Source organism: Sceloporus occidentalis, unplaced genomic scaffold, assembly GCF_023333645.1.
Source record: "Sceloporus occidentalis isolate IW3139 unplaced genomic scaffold, rSceOcc1.0.p SCAF_7, whole genome shotgun sequence".
NCBI classification, from domain to species: domain Eukaryota; kingdom Metazoa; phylum Chordata; class Lepidosauria; order Squamata; family Phrynosomatidae; genus Sceloporus; species Sceloporus occidentalis.
The window spans coordinates 7820594-7838092 of NW_028316987.1; the positions used below are offsets into that span (position 1 = coordinate 7820594).

The 17499-nt window shown below is 42.0% G+C and overlaps 1 protein-coding gene across 4 annotated transcripts in view; it reads right to left on the minus strand.

The window, feature by feature from the left end:
- Positions 1-11594: 11594 nt before the first annotated feature.
- LOC149309111 (signal transducer and activator of transcription 5B) overlaps positions 11595-17499 on the minus strand; it is a 79905-nt gene continuing 74000 nt past the window's right edge. For all 4 annotated transcript variants that reach the window (XM_089531813.1, XM_089531810.1, XM_089531811.1 and 1 more), the window contains one exon: positions 11595-16965. In XM_089531813.1, the coding sequence (XP_089387939.1) occupies positions 16839-16965 (127 nt within the window). In that variant the 3' untranslated portion in view covers positions 11595-16838. The remainder of the gene's footprint in view (positions 16966-17499) is intronic.

A 17499-nucleotide genomic window follows, 5' to 3' on the forward strand; every position in this document is an offset into this window, starting at 1 on the left:
CAAATTACTGCCCCAAGGCCCAGAAAATGTAGTTACCACTTCACTTACAATGCTTGAACAGTTTGTTGTTGTCAAGCCAGCTTTGACTCATGGTGACCATATGAATGAGAAACCTCCAAGAGCCCTGCTCAGGTCTTGCAAACTCAGGGCCGTGTCTTTCCTTTATTGGATCAAACCAACTGTTATTCAGTGTTCCTCTTTTCCTACTGCCTTCCACTTCACTGAGCATTATTGTGTTTTCCAGTGAGGTTACACCCCCCCCCCCCTGAAAAGCAGATTTGCAATTTGGGAGTACTCCTGGGTTCAGCGCTAAACCTGGAGGACCAGGTTTTGGCTGTGACCAGGAGTGCTTTTAAACAGTTAAAGCTAGTGTGCCAGCTGTGCCCATTCCTAGAGAAGTCCGATATGGCTATGGTTGTACATGCCTTGGTTACATCCCATTTGGACTACTGTAATGCAATCTATGTGAGGCAGCCTTTGAAAAGTGTTCAGAAACTTCAGCTGGCCCAAAGAGCTGCAGCCAGGTTGTTAACTGAGGCTGGCAACGGGGAGCATACAATTCCCTTGTTTGAACAGTTGCATTGGCTGTACTCAGGACTTCACAGAGAAACAGAATAGTTCCCAGTTGGCAAAGGGGTCAGACAAGGCTACATTTTATCACCCTATCTGTTCAATTTACATGCAGAATATATTATAAGAAAAGCAGGATTATTGGACATAGAAGGAGGAGTGAAAATAGGAGGAAGGAATATCAACAATCTAAGATATGCAGACGATACCATAATACTAGCAGAAAACCTCCCAGACCTGGAACAACTACTAAGGAAGATCAAGGAAGAAAGTGCAAATACAGACTTACTGTTGAACCTAACGAAAACAAAAATAATGACCACAGAGAATCTACACATATTCAACCTAGACAATGAAGACACAGAAATAGTAAAAGAGTTCTCATACCTAGGATCAAACATTGATAGAAACTGGGACAGCACCCAGGAAATCAGAAGTTTAAGAATGGGGAGGATGGCTATGAAAGAACTGGAAAAGATCATAAAATGAAAAGATATACTACTGAGCACAAAAGTTAGAATCATACAAGCCATTGTACTCTCTATTACCATGTATGGATGTGAGAGCTGGACAGTTAACAAACAGGAAGAAAATCAATTCATTCAAGATGTGGTACTAGAGAAGAGTGCTGAGGATCCCATGGACAGTCAAAAAGACAAACAAATGGCTTCTAGATCAGATCAAGCCAGAAATCTCCCTGGATGCCAAGATAACAAAACTGAGTCTGTAGTATTTCTGACACATCACAAGAAGGCACAACTCACTGGAAAAACAATAATGCTAGAAAAGGTGGAGGGAAGCAGAAAGAGAGGAAGGCTGCATGCTAGATGTATGGACTCTATTAAGGAGGTCACGGGTATGAATGTATAGGAACTATGCAGAGTAGTGGAGGACAGAAGATCCCGGAGATGTCTCATTCACAGGGTCACCATGGGTCGAGATCGACTCAAGGGCAGTTAACAAGCAAAAACAATAGCAATAGCACTTTACATTTCTATACTACTTCATGGTGAATTAAGTACTATCTAAGCAGTTTACAATGTGTAAGCCAATTGCCTCAAACAAGTTGGGTACTCATTTTACTGACCTACAAAAGGATAGAAGTCTGGGTCACCCAGAAGCCCTGTGGATTTGAACTCAAAGTGTTGTGGCTGCGATACCAGCATTTAACCACTGCGCCACCAGGGCTCCTTTGATGTAATTTACATAAATTCAACCTATATAATAAGGAAATCAAAACAGTTAAAGATTTCTCATACTTTGGCTCAAACACTGATCAAAATGGAGACTGCCGTCAAGAAATCAGAAAAAAACTAGGAATGGGAAGGGCAGCCATGAAAGAACTAGGTAAGATCCTAAAGTGTAAAGATATACAACGGAATACTAAAGTTAGAATCATCCAAGCCATTGGATTCCCCATCACCATATACAGAGTTGGGAGTTGGACAGCGAAGAAAGCTGAAAGAAAGAAAATCAACTTATATGGTGCTGATACTAGTATAGACAGTCAAAAATGCAAACATAAGGCTCCATAATAATAATAATAATAATAATAATAATAATAATAATAATATCTTTATTTATAGCCCGCCTTTCCACAGATCAAGGCGGGTTACAATATGCAAAATACACAATTGCACAAGTATACAATGTCATAATAAAAACATCAATAAAACACATTAAAAGGTACAGTTGACAATTAACAACATCCAGTCCAGCTCAAAATACAAAGCTGTAAAGGGAGAGCAGGAGTACAACTGGGACATTAGGGGAAAGCCTGCTGAAAAAGGAAGGTTTTTAGCCCCTTCCTGAATAGGTCAAGGGAGGTGGCCTTGAACAGATCGTGTCAGTGTGGGACTGTGAATCTACTTGAGGCTTTAACGCTAACCAGTAGAGCTAACTAATAGACCTATTCAAGGTGTTGAACCTATTTTTTATGGTGTTAAGGATTTTTGAGAGAAGATTAAAGCAAATTTTTGACTCTTTTTGAGTATTTTTTGCCTGTTTTGTTGTGATTTGGTTTGCCTTGACACACTATTTTCCAACCTGTCTCCTCCAGATCTCTTGGACTATAACACCTATCATCTACAATCAGAATGCTGTAATGGGAGTTGTGGTCCAATAGATCTGGAAAAGGCTGCCCTTGAGTGTAGAGGGAGGGGGACATTTTCAGGAACTAGATCCCTGTTGGCTCCATTGTTTCCCCACTTCCCTCCCATCTCTGGACAGCAGCTGTCCACCCAGCAGGTCCCCTCCACAGGAAGGCCCAGTTCTTTCCTTGAAGCCTGCGGGTGTCCATAGAAGCCAGCTGTCCCAGCCAGCCATGGAAAGGATTCTGGATTCCAAAGAGCTTTGCCAGGAACCCAAGTTCCAATGCAAAAGGAATTGTTGTTTTTAATCAAAACAGAAAGTTGCCTTTCCTGTCGCAGAACAACAGCAACATCTCTTAACGGAGATTAAATGAGATTCATTCCCAGCCACAAAGCAGGACTACTTTGATTTTGGAGCAAAAGAGATAATCCTGCATCTTTTTGCTTCATCTTTTAAACACACACAAGCATGTGTGCACTTACACGTGCATGTACCGTGTGTGTGTGTGTGTGTGTGTGTGTCTTGTCTTTTCTCCTAAACCAGGACATGCTCGGCTTATGAGGCAGCTGGAAGTGGTCAGACAATTCAAAAGGGAGAAGTTATGATGGAAGTTCCAGATGATACTTCAATTGTCCAATGGCACTGTTTCATTCATGGCATTTTATTGAGAAAGGTAAGATCTGGGCAAAGCTGTTTTCATTTTGGAGCTCTCCTTTGTTTTCCCATAAGTTTTCACATCATTTCCCTCAAAATAATAATAATAATAATAATAATAATAATAATAATATAAACACAATAGCTACACAGCGTCTTTCAGTATGCAGTGCTAGAAATAATATTTCATCTAACATCGTGATAGGAAAAGTGCAACCATCCAGATGTGGTTGGACTGCAAATTTCAACAGTCTTGGCCAGCATCATCCAACAACATCTGGAAGATGACTTGATTCCCACCCTGATCTAGAAGCACCCTACCTCTCATCAGCCCAAAAAACCTGTTTCTTCAGTCTGTGGGTGTTCTTTTTAGCTGCCCTCGAGTAGACCTCGACTCATGGTGACCCTGTGGATGAGACATCTCCAAGACCCCCTATTCTCCACTACTTTGCTTAGGTCCTGTAAACTCAGGCCTGTGACCTCCCTGACTGAGTCTATCCATCTGGCATGTGATCTTCCTCTCTTTCTCAGTCCGTGATACATGGCCTTTTGTTTTTTGTGGGTTTTTCAGGCTATGTGACCATGTTTTTTAAGAGTTTATTCCTGACGTTTCGCCAGCATCTGTGGCTCGCATCTTCAGAGAATGCTGACCTGGAAGAGAGTGGGTATACACACACACACACACTGTGAGATCCTGGGTAAGGAGGAGTGATTCCCATGTTAATCTGTGTGTTGTTCTGTTTTTGATGGCTGGGCTTCAGGGTAGGAGGCTATGCAAAAGAGTATTAGTGTCTGCTAATTGGTGATCATTGTCTGCTGGGAAAGCCCCTGACTCTGAGAAGTTTCTCATTTGCATTTGCTGAATCCTGGTTTTGGTGTTCTTCAGGACTGGTAGCCAAACTTTATTTACTTTAAGGGTTTCTTCTTTCCTGTTGAAGTTGTCCAAGTGTTTGTGGATTTCAATGGCTTCCCTGTGCATTCTGACCTTATAGTTGTTGGCATGGTCCAGAACGTCAGGAATAAACTCTTCAAAAACATGGCCACATAGCCCGAAAAACCCACAAAAAACTATGGATGCCGGCCATGAAAGCCTTCGACTTCACATGGCCTTTTGTTTGTCTGTTCAAATTCTTATACAATTCTTAATCTGCAGACATCAGGACAGTATATTAAAGTGTGATCCAGATGAAGATCATATAATAAAAAGAACTGAAGAATAAATATCAAAATACCAACAAAGGCAGCAAATACATGAGACGGATAAAGGTAAGGTAAAGGTTTCCCCTTGACAATCCCATTAATTTATCTGAGATCCCAGGACAAGCAAACAGGTTTTGACCTTATGCTGAAAATACTGCACTGCTATTAAGTGTCAGGGAGGTCTTCCACAGCAACGTAAGACTTTTTGATGAACAGGGACAATGATACCACCTACTACCCTGCAGACTTTCCTGTTTCTTCTCAGCCCTGGTGCAATGCACACAATGCTGGGGGAGGGTGGATTTTCCCAGGAAAAAAAAGTAACATAAAACACATATTATTTTATGAGCAATCCCTTTTGTTGCACAAAGTATTTTGGGGTGGCTTGGTCTTGAATTTGCCAAAGACCTGCTCATGAGTGGAGCTTAACTTGCTATAATTGGTTAGTTAACTTAAGATAAAATTTACTCTTCAGTTCTCTAAAATGAAATCTTGGCACTGTTGGTCCTATACTGTTTGGGGATATAATGTTTCACTCTCTTTCCCTTTCCTGCAGTCCCTATCCCAAGTGTTTTATGACCTTCAGCGAATCCTAATGAATTGGTGCTTTGCTGTGTTCTAATGCTGCGTGTAATGAGCGAAACACAGAGATAAAAAAGATACACAAATCAATACATTTTTTTACTCTCAATATTTGACCTACAGTCTTGAACTCTCCTAAGGGCTAGAATGTGTGCCTTCACTTCAACATTTAGCACTACAGATCCCTATCGAACAAGAAATTGTTCAAACAAAAAATTGTTGCTTGGAGCTTGCAAATACATTTCAACAAAGGCATAAAAAATCCAGTAACACCTTTGAGAATAACTGGGAAGAAGGAATTTCTGGCATAAACTTTTTTGGACACCGTCCACTTCTTCAGCTCTTAGCATTAGTCAGTATAATTTCCGATCGGAATGTATTCTTGGTTCATTGAGTAAATTAAATGTGTCCCTTTGTTTCCATTAGGTGTCCCAATGCAAGGATTGAGTATCCATTTAGATACAGAACTATTACTTTAAAAAAGTCTTGCTTTGGAACATAAGCAACCTGGAGAAGCAGATGCAAAATGATCAGGCTCTTTGCAAAATTGAGAAGGCATGACTTCTGAGTGCCCTCTTGTGGCAGCAAAAATCTTAATCCAGAAGCCATAAATGGACAAGGAACAAGTAATCAGGAACAAATGCCCAGCATGAGGCAGGGAGGGGGAAATGGGGGAAATTTCTTTGGAAATTTCATCAGATGGATGTATGTGAGTGAGAATAAGATTTTTAGTGGAAAGGCTTCCATTGCCCTGCACTGTTACCCTGTTCCACGCTGAGCAGAAGTAAAAGATATGCAGGAGAACAATTAAATAGAAATGGACTTGCAACAAAATGATGCAGCATGGAATAGTGCAATGTGAAATTCCAGCCACATCATTTGCTCCCTCCCTCCTCTAGTTTTTCATTTCCCATCCCAACACTCAGTTAGTACTCTAGTCCCCATTGGGCTGCTTTGAAGTACTTCCTAAATTAGGATTGTGATTGTCTTTAAATTCATCAAACAGTGGGTTTCACCCAGGACTACTGATGCCTCCCTGATATAAATTCATTCATGGTTGAGGACATATGACTGTCAGCTGCTTCCCATGCGACCTCTAAAGCTGGTGAAGACACCACTCATTTCCCCCTGAAGCCTGTTCTTGCTCTTCATCAGCTTATGCAATTGCTGGGGATCAGGCAAGATTAATCTTGGTGCTGCTTCCAGGGTTGCTCTTTTCCTGCATTAGTAGCAGCGGAGAACAAGTGATCTGAGCAGTAAGCAATGGAACACAGGAGACCTGTCTGACACACACTCTCAGTCTCAGAAAACCCCATGACAGATTTGTCTTAGGGTTGCTATAAGTTGGAAATGAGTTGAAGGCATACAACAATATATGAAAGTTGGACTGTGAAAAAGGCTGATAGGAAGAAAATCAACTCATTTGAGATGTGATGCTGGAGAAGAGTCCTGTGGATAGCATGGACTGCTAAAACAACAAAAGATAAATAAATGGACCCTAGAGCAAATCAGGACCAAATTCTCTCCAGGAGGCAAGATTACTAAATGAGTTGTCATAACTTTGGCTGTATCAAGAGAAGACATGATTCACTAGAAAAGATGATAATGCTTAGGAAAATGGAGGGCAGAAGGAAGACCATATACCTGATGGATGAATTCAGCCACGATGAATTCAATTCAACCAGATGGATGAATTCAATAATGAAAGCCATGCCCCTGATTCTGCAAGATCTCAGCAGGGTGGCTGAGGATAGGGCGACTTGGAGGTCTTTCATTCATAGGGTCACCATGGGTCAAAATCAAGTTGAAGGCAGGCAGTGAAATGGTCCATAAGAAAAGACAGAAACAGTAGTAGTATTTTACGGGCAAGGATGTGAAAAAGGATGTGAAAAACATTCCATCTTGATCTTATCAGCTCTTTCCAAATCTCGAGTTACAGGATTGTGAATTCCCACATGGAAACCCAGTACACACAGCATTTCCCATGCACATTTCCGCCAGTTTATGTCCGTTTTGTGTACACGTTCTGTAATGTGCAGAGTTTTGTACATGTTTTTTCCATTGACTAAGGTGTGCTTGGGAATATTGCACCACAAGCTTTCCAAATATGCAAACTTCTGAGGCAAGGTTTCACAGGAACTGCTGAAGGGGTGAGTGTGAAATGGATATGCCAATGAATGTTTGTTCCATCCCTAGTTAGCCTAAAAAAGCAGTTTCGGGGGCAAAAGTATAATGAATGGCAAGCAGTAGCAATAGCAAGTACATTTCTATACCTCTTAAGCACTCTCTAAGTGGTTTACAACATGTAAGCCAAGCGCCCCCAACAAGCTGGGTACTCATTTTAGCAACCTTAGAAGGCTGAGTCAACCTTGAGCCACTGGCTGGGATGAAGACCATTAACAGTGCACACCTCGAGGCATGTCTCTCCTTCAAGTGCCTCCAGTGGGAGTTATAGGCTTTTGTAGAGACGTGGGAGAGAGCTTTCTTTGTTGTACCTGTGGAATGTGCTCTCCTTTGGAGCCCTGATGGGTGTCAACATTGGTGCCAAGTTAAAACGTAGCTCTTCTCTCAAACTTTTAGGGCCCAGTGATCATAGTTTGACTGGGGCTGCATCTACACTACAGTATTAATGCAGATTGACACCATTTTGTCATGGCTCAATGCTATGGAATTCTGAGATTTGTAGTTTTGTGAGATATTTGGCCTTCTCTGTCAGAGGGCTCTGGTGCCACAACAAACTATAAATCCCAGGATTCCATAGTATGGAGCCGTGGCAGTTAAAGCAGTATCAAACTGCACTAAGTTTGCAGTGTGGCAACAGCTTCAGTCTTTTTAAATGTTCGATGGCTTTGAATGGTTTTAAATGGTTTCATATTGTTTTATAGCCTTTGCCCTGCTCTGAGCTTTTTGGCTTTGCAATGGGGTGTTAACATTTTAATAAATATAGAAATAAAATAATGGGAGTGTAAGGATCTTTGCAATATACTTTAAATAGAAATATGCTGTGACTGAAAGCCTGGGGAATAAATTAATAGTGATTCATAGGCCACATTTTTTTTAACTCCTTGGAGAATGCTCCTGAAGTTCACAAAGCAGTGAGCTTGCTTTTTTGACAAGACTCTTCCTCACAGTCAGGATTAACAAATACAAAAATGAAGTGGGGGAGGACTAACAGCATCACCCTGCTGCTTATTATGGACAATTTAATTTCCATGTGCCATGTGTGACAGTATCAAAATAACTCAGAAAGTTTTGGAAGACTAATCACTTTAGTCTGTGCAGAGTGCAAACAATTACCGATGGTAACAAAATACCTTGGGACAAAGAATGTGCATTCTCTTTTGCAGCAGATAATAGAAAGCTAGCCCATTTGTTCAAACCGGTCTCGGGAAAACAGAATTGTTTAAGTACCTTGTAAAGCAATGAATTATTTACTATAAAACATACTATGCAAGTATAATAAAAATAAGCCTCAATGAATTCAACATGGTTTACTAACAGGTAAGTGCATATAGCATTATGGCCTTAGGTTGCAACACTGTGCAAAATAAACTAAAGTTGGAAGGAGAAAAGCTGGCTCTCCCTTGAGATTTCCTGATTTGTGGGAAATCATCACATCACTGGTTTCCAGACCACCACCTTCTTGCTATAAGGACAGAACCACCATAATGGAACAATCGTGGCTATAAGCCACACCACACCATTATTTTTTCCTGTTCCACCCCGCATGCATGTGCACAAGGGCATGCCATTCATGCAAAATCATCTCCATAGTGTTCTTTGTCAGTTACTGTAAATGACATTTCCATTTAATCTGTCAATGAGGCCCGAAGCCTTGGCTTGCTATTTGACTCTTTGTTATCGTTCACTCCACATATCCAGGCTACAGCCAAGTCATGCCGATTCATTCTTTATAATCTCATCAGAATTTGACTGTTTCTGTTTTGATGGCGAAGACTTTGGTGCATACATTGGTGATATCAGGGACGTAGCCAAGGGGGGGGGGGGTCTGTGGGGTCCAGACTCCCCTTCCATTAGATACAATGAATGGTGTGTGCCGCAGCGCCATCGCGCCCAAGCCCTATTATAATGGTGCAGTTTGTCTGGACACCCCCCCCCCTTCCCAAAATCCTGGTTACATCCCTGGCAATATCACACCTGGATTATTGCAACTCATTGCTAGTGGGTCTTCCTATTTCCCACTTTAGCTCCCTAATCTCTGTGCAAAGCTCAGCAGCCAAGATCATCTTCTCCGCCTGTCGTTTTGATCATGTTACCCCCTTGTGGTTAGCCATCCATTGGATCCCCATTCTTTTCAGAACCTGATATAAAATTCTTCTCCTGACCTTTAAAGCCCTTCATGTCTTGGCTCCCTCTTATTTGTCAGCACTCATCTCTCCTTACTGGCTTCCATGCGCGTTGAGATCTTATGACACTGGTCTCCTGACCCAGCCAAGAGTCTCCTCCTCCCCTGCTCAAATCTGCCCCTTCTCCTGTGCCTGGAATCTCCTTCCCACACAATTAAGGACTATTACTTCCTTGGCTAATTTTAAGGCCAGATTGAAGACACTCTTGTTTAGGGAGGCATTCCAAATTATTGGTTGTTAATCTGCTGCTTACTTTGTTTTTATTGGATACTACTTAGTATTATTTTAGGGATATTTTAAACATGTATGTTGTTGTTTCAGATCGTACGCCTCTTGGCAGGTTTTTATTCTTTTTCCCAATTTTTATCTAATTGTATTTTAATGTTTTTATATTGTTTATTGTTATTTGTTTTAGCACTGGGATGGGGGATTGGGAAGGGATTAATTTGTATTTTATTGTACTTTTAATGTATTTTTTAAAATTGTTGTAACCCGCCTGGATTCCTTTTGATTGGACGAGATATAAATAAATCTATTATTATTATTATTATTATTATTATTATTATTCCCCTCCCCCTATTTTATTTGACCTTTGCTACGTAATCACTGGGCAAACGTTACAGCGCTCTATAAATAATAATAATAATAATAATAATAATAATAATAATAATAATAACCTCCCTCATCCTGCCCAGCCACCAGCCCTTTGGATGCCTTGCATGACTGTCTGCTTCATTGCACAATTGATCGACTGCCCATATGGCTCACTGGTGCACCCAGTGACACATTGGCACAGCACATAGAAGCCCCCCCCCCCCCCATTATCTTGCTTGCCCCCTGCAGTGTGCCAACTGGGGCAGAGGAAGGCCAGTTTAGAGAAATCCAAGGTAGACTCCAGGCCCTCGTGGAACATGCACCTGCCCAGTCATGATGTTTCCCTCCATACATATCCCCTTTCTCCCTCTTCCCCCTATGTATCCCTGTTGGACCAGCCAGTTTATTAATGTTTCTAATAAATCCATTTTATTGTTGGTAATCTGATGTGTTTGCCGTTATTTTGCTTCACAGCTGTGCAATGAGTCAATGGTGCCGCTGACCAAGTGATACTTAGGTGACTTGGATGACTGATTTGCAGGCAGGCGATAAAAAAAAAAAAATGGCCAGCAATGATGCTGGCAGCCACCTGGCCTTTCCACTATCTCACACTGATGTGATAGTTCATTCTCTCTCTCTTTCCAGCCTAACCAGAGCAATCAGGGATTATTATTATTATTCTAACTTGGGTAGTTCAAGAGAGCTGATCTTTAGTCTAGGTTAAGCACCTCTTTTAAGAAAGACAACTTCAGAGGTATACGGGGTGTTTTATATGGAACAACAGTGGGCTATAATTGAGAGGCTAAACTTGTCTATTTGGGAAGTTTATTATTATTATTATTATTATTATTATTATTTGCCTCTGGTTAAGCCCCAGAGTGCAGCTTGGGGACATTTCCTTGTCGTTTCAGCCATGTGTGTCATCTGCAAAGGTTGATTTCCAAAATGGATCAGGGCTGTTTCATTCAGTGTGAACAAGCCCTGAGTAACTCTCATTGAATTCAGAGGGTCATACCTCTGTGTAGGCATGCATAGGTTAAAGCTGATATACTACTTAGAAGTTAGCTTGTCTTTATAGTAGTACCTTCCAGTCCCTTTCCCGCATCTTCCACCTACTCACAGCACATTCAACATTTTCTCTGTAGATCCACACAACAGCCATCCCAATTATGTTCTTGTTCTGTTTGCTAAAACAGTTTCACAACTGTTTTACTGTTGTAGTGTGCCTTCAAGTCATGTCTGACTTATGGTGACCTTCAGGCAAACCTATCACATGGTCTTCTTGGCAAATTTGTTCAGAGGGTGTTTGCCATGGCTATCCACTGAGGCTGAGAGAGTGTGACTTGCCCAGGGTCACCCACCTGAATTCAATGTCACCTAGCTGGAATTCGAACTCCGGTCTCGAGTCTCAGTCCGACCCTCAAACCATTACACCACACTGGCTCCGGCTGTTCAAACTGTTCAGGTTCAGGCATTAACTTTGTTCCCTAGAACATGGAGGCAATTTGAAACCAAAAAACTACATTGACCATTCCCTGCCCTGCAAATTGCAGACAATACTTTATTGGTAGTGGATGCTAGACATTTCAAAACAGGAATATTTTCATCAAAGGTTTTTGACATGTCTCTTGCTCCTAGAAGACATTTTAAATTATACTCCATGAGGGTTTTCCTCTTTTCAAATTCAATACCAAAAAAAATAAAAAATAAAAATAAAGGGCACATCCAACATATGCTTTTTTATTTCTTAAAGAAAAGTGGTAATTTAGTGGAAAACATTTTTTTCAGTGTACCATTAAAAAGCTTTCAGGGCAAAATAGTTCTTTAAAATAGTGCAATCTTTGTGTTGTGTGTCTGTTTTAACCATAATTTTACTTCTAGGAAAAGAAAATTTGTAACATGTAGTTGGACAGAACTGGACTCACTTGTGAAAATGGAACAGGCAAAAACACACTGGGAATTTTTGTGCAAATTCCACTTAAATGGACAGTCACTGTGCTTTCGTACAAGTCCAATTCATACAGAAAATGGCTGTGGGACTTCTTCCCAGAATGGCCATGCGGGCTGGGGATTCTGGGAGTTGTATTAAAATAACCCACACTTTCCCAAACTGCATTTTCCTAGAGAATCCCATAAAGGAGAAACAGAAACCCACCCTGTGCTGTTCCCAGTGCCAGCTGGATTCTGTGCTGGTATAGGATGCGCCTGTAACAAATTCCACACACTTTCAGACCCTTGTAAGAAGTTTTAGGTATCTGCCCTCACCTCACAGTAGCTTTAACATTATTAAGAACAAGTATTTTGTGTCATGAAAAGTTTAGGAACACAGAGACTTTCCTGATACTGATTGACTGGTCCATCCAGTTCAGTATTGTCTGCACTGATTGGCAGGAACTTTCTGGCAAGATTTCAGGTAGGACTCTTTCTTCACCAACCCTGGAGATGTCATGGATGAATCCTGGGATCTTCTGTATGCAAAACATATACTCTTCACTACTGAGGTATGGCTTTCCCCTTTGTTGCTGACCAAAAGACATTTTGCTGGCTTATGTTCAAATTTTGTGCCTCATGTTGACACCTTTTGTTTTGTTGTTCCTTCAAATTAACTCTTGACTTCAGGTGACTATATCGTATGTGTTTTCTTAGCAAGATACATCTTCTTCAACCCTGTCAACCGTCCTCTTAAGTTGAAAGAGTGTGACTGGCTTGAGGTTCCCCAGTGGGTTTTCATGGCTGAGCAGAGATTTGAACACCATTCTCTGCAGGGATTTGAACCCTCATCTCCAAGAATTCACCACTCAAGCCCACAATAATGAAACCAGACTTGGCCACCTGCTGAGGTGCCTGCCAGTTCCCTTCATGGTACAGCTGCTCTTGGCATCTGAGCAGAGGGACCAGTACAAGCCCAGGGTTTCTTCTTTTTCCAGTTCCAATCACAGCTGGTCAAAATTAGTCGATGCAGATTTTTGGCCAGAGAAAGACATAACTGCTCCACTTCTATCTCCACATCCTCAAAAGATGAGCGATCTATCACAGTTTGAAAATTTTTATGAGGTGGCATAGCATTATAGCAGAACACATTATTTACATGCAGCATATTCCAGATTTCATTCTTGGCATTGGCTGGGAGGTGATGGGAAGGAGGTATGCTAGAGCATCTGGAGAAGACCCACTGGCAGCATAGATGATGTTGAGCTACAGAGACAAACTATTTCACCAGCTAAGAGGCATCTCCCCATATTAACTGATTGTGCCATTTGATAGTGTTGGAACTCCATCATTGCTTTTCACATGAAATTATTAAAACAATTTATCACATTAAAATCTGTAATATTCTGTGGAAGGGTCCTGAGAACAGTATCCTATGGTGTTTTACAAAGTTGGGCTGCCATGCTATATAACATACATGGTTGATGGGTTAGGTACCGAAAAGATTTTGAACTACATAGAGATCTGGGGTCGGGAGTATTTGACCCTTTAATGTTGGTTTATCACATCTCCTATCAGCCCTAGCTAGCATAGCCAGTAAGGAAAGATGATGGGAATTGCAGACCGGCAACATCCAGAAGATGTTCCCCATTCCCAATGTAGATTATAGTATATATAACCCAGTATGGAAGAGGAATAATTGCCAGTGAATTTACAGTCACCTTACTAATTCATCTGGCAAACATATGTTTTCATATTGTTTCAAAAGCTAACCTGAGATGTTTGGCAAGAACACAGATATGCAAGTGTATACACCAGAGATGCCTTTTATCTTATCACTTTCAACTCTCTTCCTCCCTCCCTCCCAAATTACTCTATGAGTCCAGCCTAAATAAATGAATTATGGGTCCTAGAGAAAGGCAGCCTTAAAAAATGGGGGAGGGGGTAATGTTAGGCACAAAATAAGGTTCAGAGATATTGGGGGGGGGGGGGGGGATGGAAGCCAAAGGGGTCTGATGGAAGATAGTGGCAGGAGACTGTAGCAAATCCTAAGGGCTATAGGAAATAGGGGCAGAAGAGAGAAAGTGTGTGTGTATGTGTGTGCATATGGATACCAGAAAAAAAAAATTTGGGGAAGAGCTTTCAGTTGTTACAGAGTGGAAATGTACAAGTAGTGTGAACATGAACAGAAAAATTGTGCCTGGATGTAATTTGGCCTTTAAGAAGGCTCTTTTCAATGTGACCTATATGAGCTTTCTGGAAAGCTCTTTTTCTAGTCTACCCCCAGTTTCTGTTCTTTTGCTATCTACAACAATGTCACTACCTCCGAGCAAGAAAAGCAGGGTGGGGCTAGCCTTGTATCCTAATGATAATCTTGCAATGGCAAGCAAGAGCTTTTAAAAAAACATACTGGAGGCACATGTATGCACATTGGTCAAGGAAAATATGCAGCCTTGGGAGAAAATGGCAAAGGAGGCGGGGGGGGGGGGGGGAGAAGTTTCTAAACCTACTTATTCTTCTCCTAAGTGTCCAGTGCAGGAAGGCATGAGGAATAGCTTGTGATGTCTCCTGCTTACATCACAGGCACTGTCCAAAAGGTGCCTGTAACTGCAGCGTAGCCACTAATCCCACAACAAATGATCTGCAAGCAAGAGCAGCCATTATTTAAGATAGGAAGATAGGGGAAGGAATTATATTTTCCCAGTACTATATTTATGTTGGTGCATTTGTTGGTGATTCCACTAGAAGGAGCATGCTCTCTGAAATAACATCATTTGGTTGTTCCCGGGGAAAGAAATCATGTCTGGCATGACCCTCTGAGAAGTATTTGTTAACATTTCAAGTCTGCAAACAGCATGAAATCAATTCAACAGCCAGCTAGCTTTCACAGCATGATGTCAGAGTGAATATACTGTGTTTGCCCTAGAGACATATATCTGTCTGTGTAGCCTTCAGGAAGTTATTTTCATGTGCAAAGTGCATGAAATTCGTACTCCTCCAGCTCACTCTGCAAACTTGAGGAGAGGATGTTTCACGGTGTTTGGGAGAGACAATAGTCAGGAATTAATGTTTCTTTGGTGATTCTGAGGGGCAAAGAGTAATTTCATCCAGAAACATTCACTGAATAACCTAAACCTTTAAGTATGCACAGGACAATCGTTGTAGTAACAGTTACTCTAAACTTTCTGCAAGATGTTTTTTGGTAGGAGAGGAAGAGGAAAATATAACCTAATGAGGACGCTGTTCTTCTACATAAAGGCTTAAATGGGATACTAGTGAGGAAAGGGCTAAATTCTTTTCCAGGGAGAATTACAGGCCTCTGAAGCTCAGGTGGAGCCATGCGACCAAACAAAACTACAGGGATATCTGTGGCACAGAAAAGCATGCCACAGCTTTAGGCCACAGTAGCTTTCAGCTTGGCCTTGAGTTCCCTCAGTCTTAACACTCAGCTTTCACTACTTAATGCTTCAAATCCAAGAGACTGCCCATGGAAAAGTATTTGGCTTTGCCATTTATGTGAACAGGTCGGCAAAAGAGAAGTAGGATATATGTGGCTCATTAGACACTTTCTTCAGGGGCTCAGGAAAAACATGGTGGTTGAATTGGTGACTGGATCCCTTCATTAAAAAAAAATATCACCTGACCCACAGGCATATATGTGAGAAATCTTTAACACTGTGTTAAAATAGTCTGTGCTTTATTGTCTATTAGGTATAAAAATAGTGCTTGTAGGTTGCTATTCTTCCCAGTTGTCTAAGCCAAATGAGAGATCAGGGTTTGCAGAGAGAAGAGAAGAAAAACAGAAGTGGCAATTGTTCTTGAATTGTCTAGAACTCTCTCCTTAGGGCATCTCTTTCTTTTCTGAAACTACTAATAAAACTCTGGAACCTGCTTCCCACTCCCTATTTTAAGTGGGTGGGTGAGGCAGATACACAATTATTTCAGATTTTAGTTCTGCAATTCACAATTCGTTTAGAGAGAGTGAGAGAGAAAAGGGGAAGATATTTTCCCCCTACACACACACAAAATCTTCTGAACACATGATACCAGGGTGCAAAACATCAAACATACTGAAAGCCAAGGGACATTAGATGGAGCAGCCAAGATGTAAAGCAACTATCTTTTGACAAGACAAAAGACTGGGATGAAACTAAGAGAAGGGCACATAAAATGGCTCCAGGGGACTCTGCCAAGCCAAAGGGGACCTGGCAGGAGCTGACCTCAGTGTCTGGGTACAAACAGAAGCAGTGCTTCCACAGAGCGAATGCTTCTTACACAGAACATCACGCACATGCCTGCACAATGGAAACATAGGCCAAATGCAGACATACACACCATACTCGCGAACAAACACACACCGTTTTTCTGAGGCGCAGTAGAGAGAGAATAAAATGCATACACCGAAAGATTACAAAATATTATCCTTCAAATAAGGCCTACTCTCTTCCACAGCTCACTCCTCCCCACTTCCAGACACCCAAAAGGCTTCTAGGCAAAGAATGGCAGTGTGTTGCATTCTGGGAGGGTGGGAGGGAATGGTTTTCTGATACAAATCAAACAGTAGCTTGCAGAACGAGGCAGTGTGCTGAAGCAGAAGGCCTGAGGCAAGTCTCTCAGCAGAGCAGATGGGAAAACCAAGCGATAACACTCCACTGCCTTTTGTATGGGGCAAAGGAAGGGATGGCACCCATTGCCTCACAAGCATCTCCCTTCAGCTAGAGCATGGCAAACTTGCCCCACTAAGGGTGAGGAAGTGCATCCCCCACAGCAGCTGCACTCTTGCATGGCAATGGCCTCCCCATGCCCATGTTTCACAGTCTCTGCATGGTCTCTTCAGGGAAGGGGGCAGGGTCATGACTGTGCATGCGAGATCCACTGGCTGTCCATGGGGCGCCTCAGCAGTTCCTCCACATGTCGTGCCACATCCATCGAGTCATCCAAATCAAAGTCCCCTTCTGGGTCCAGTACAGAGTCAGGGCTGAGACAAAGAGAAAGGAGAATGATGGTCAGGTAGTTTGTAAGGGGTAACGTCCTCCCTCCCCACCCATCTCCTATGCATTTTTGGAAAGCCAGGAAGCTGTTTATGGGGAGGCTGTTACTCCCTAAGTCACTGAAAATTTGAGTCTGGGGTTGTTCAGATGAAGCCTTCATCACTGGGAGTGTGATGCAGCTGTCAGAAGTCTGGATTTGGACTGGGAGATCCACTTAATAATAATAATAATAATATGTTTTATTTATAGACCGCTATTCCGCGATGATCATAGCGGTGTACAGTAAAATCGTAATACAATACAAAATACAGTTAAAGGAGGGAGAAGTCTCGTCCTTCAGGCAGTCCAAGATGTTGCTGGTCTGCCTGATGGCTCCCTCTGAGGCCGAGATGACAGTTGAGGAGGGAGGGGCCTCTTCCTTCAGGCAGTCCCTGATGTTGCTGGGTCTGCCTGATGGCTCCCTCTGAGGCCGAGATGACAGTTGAGGAGGGAGGGGCCTCTTCCTTCAGGCAGTCCCTGAT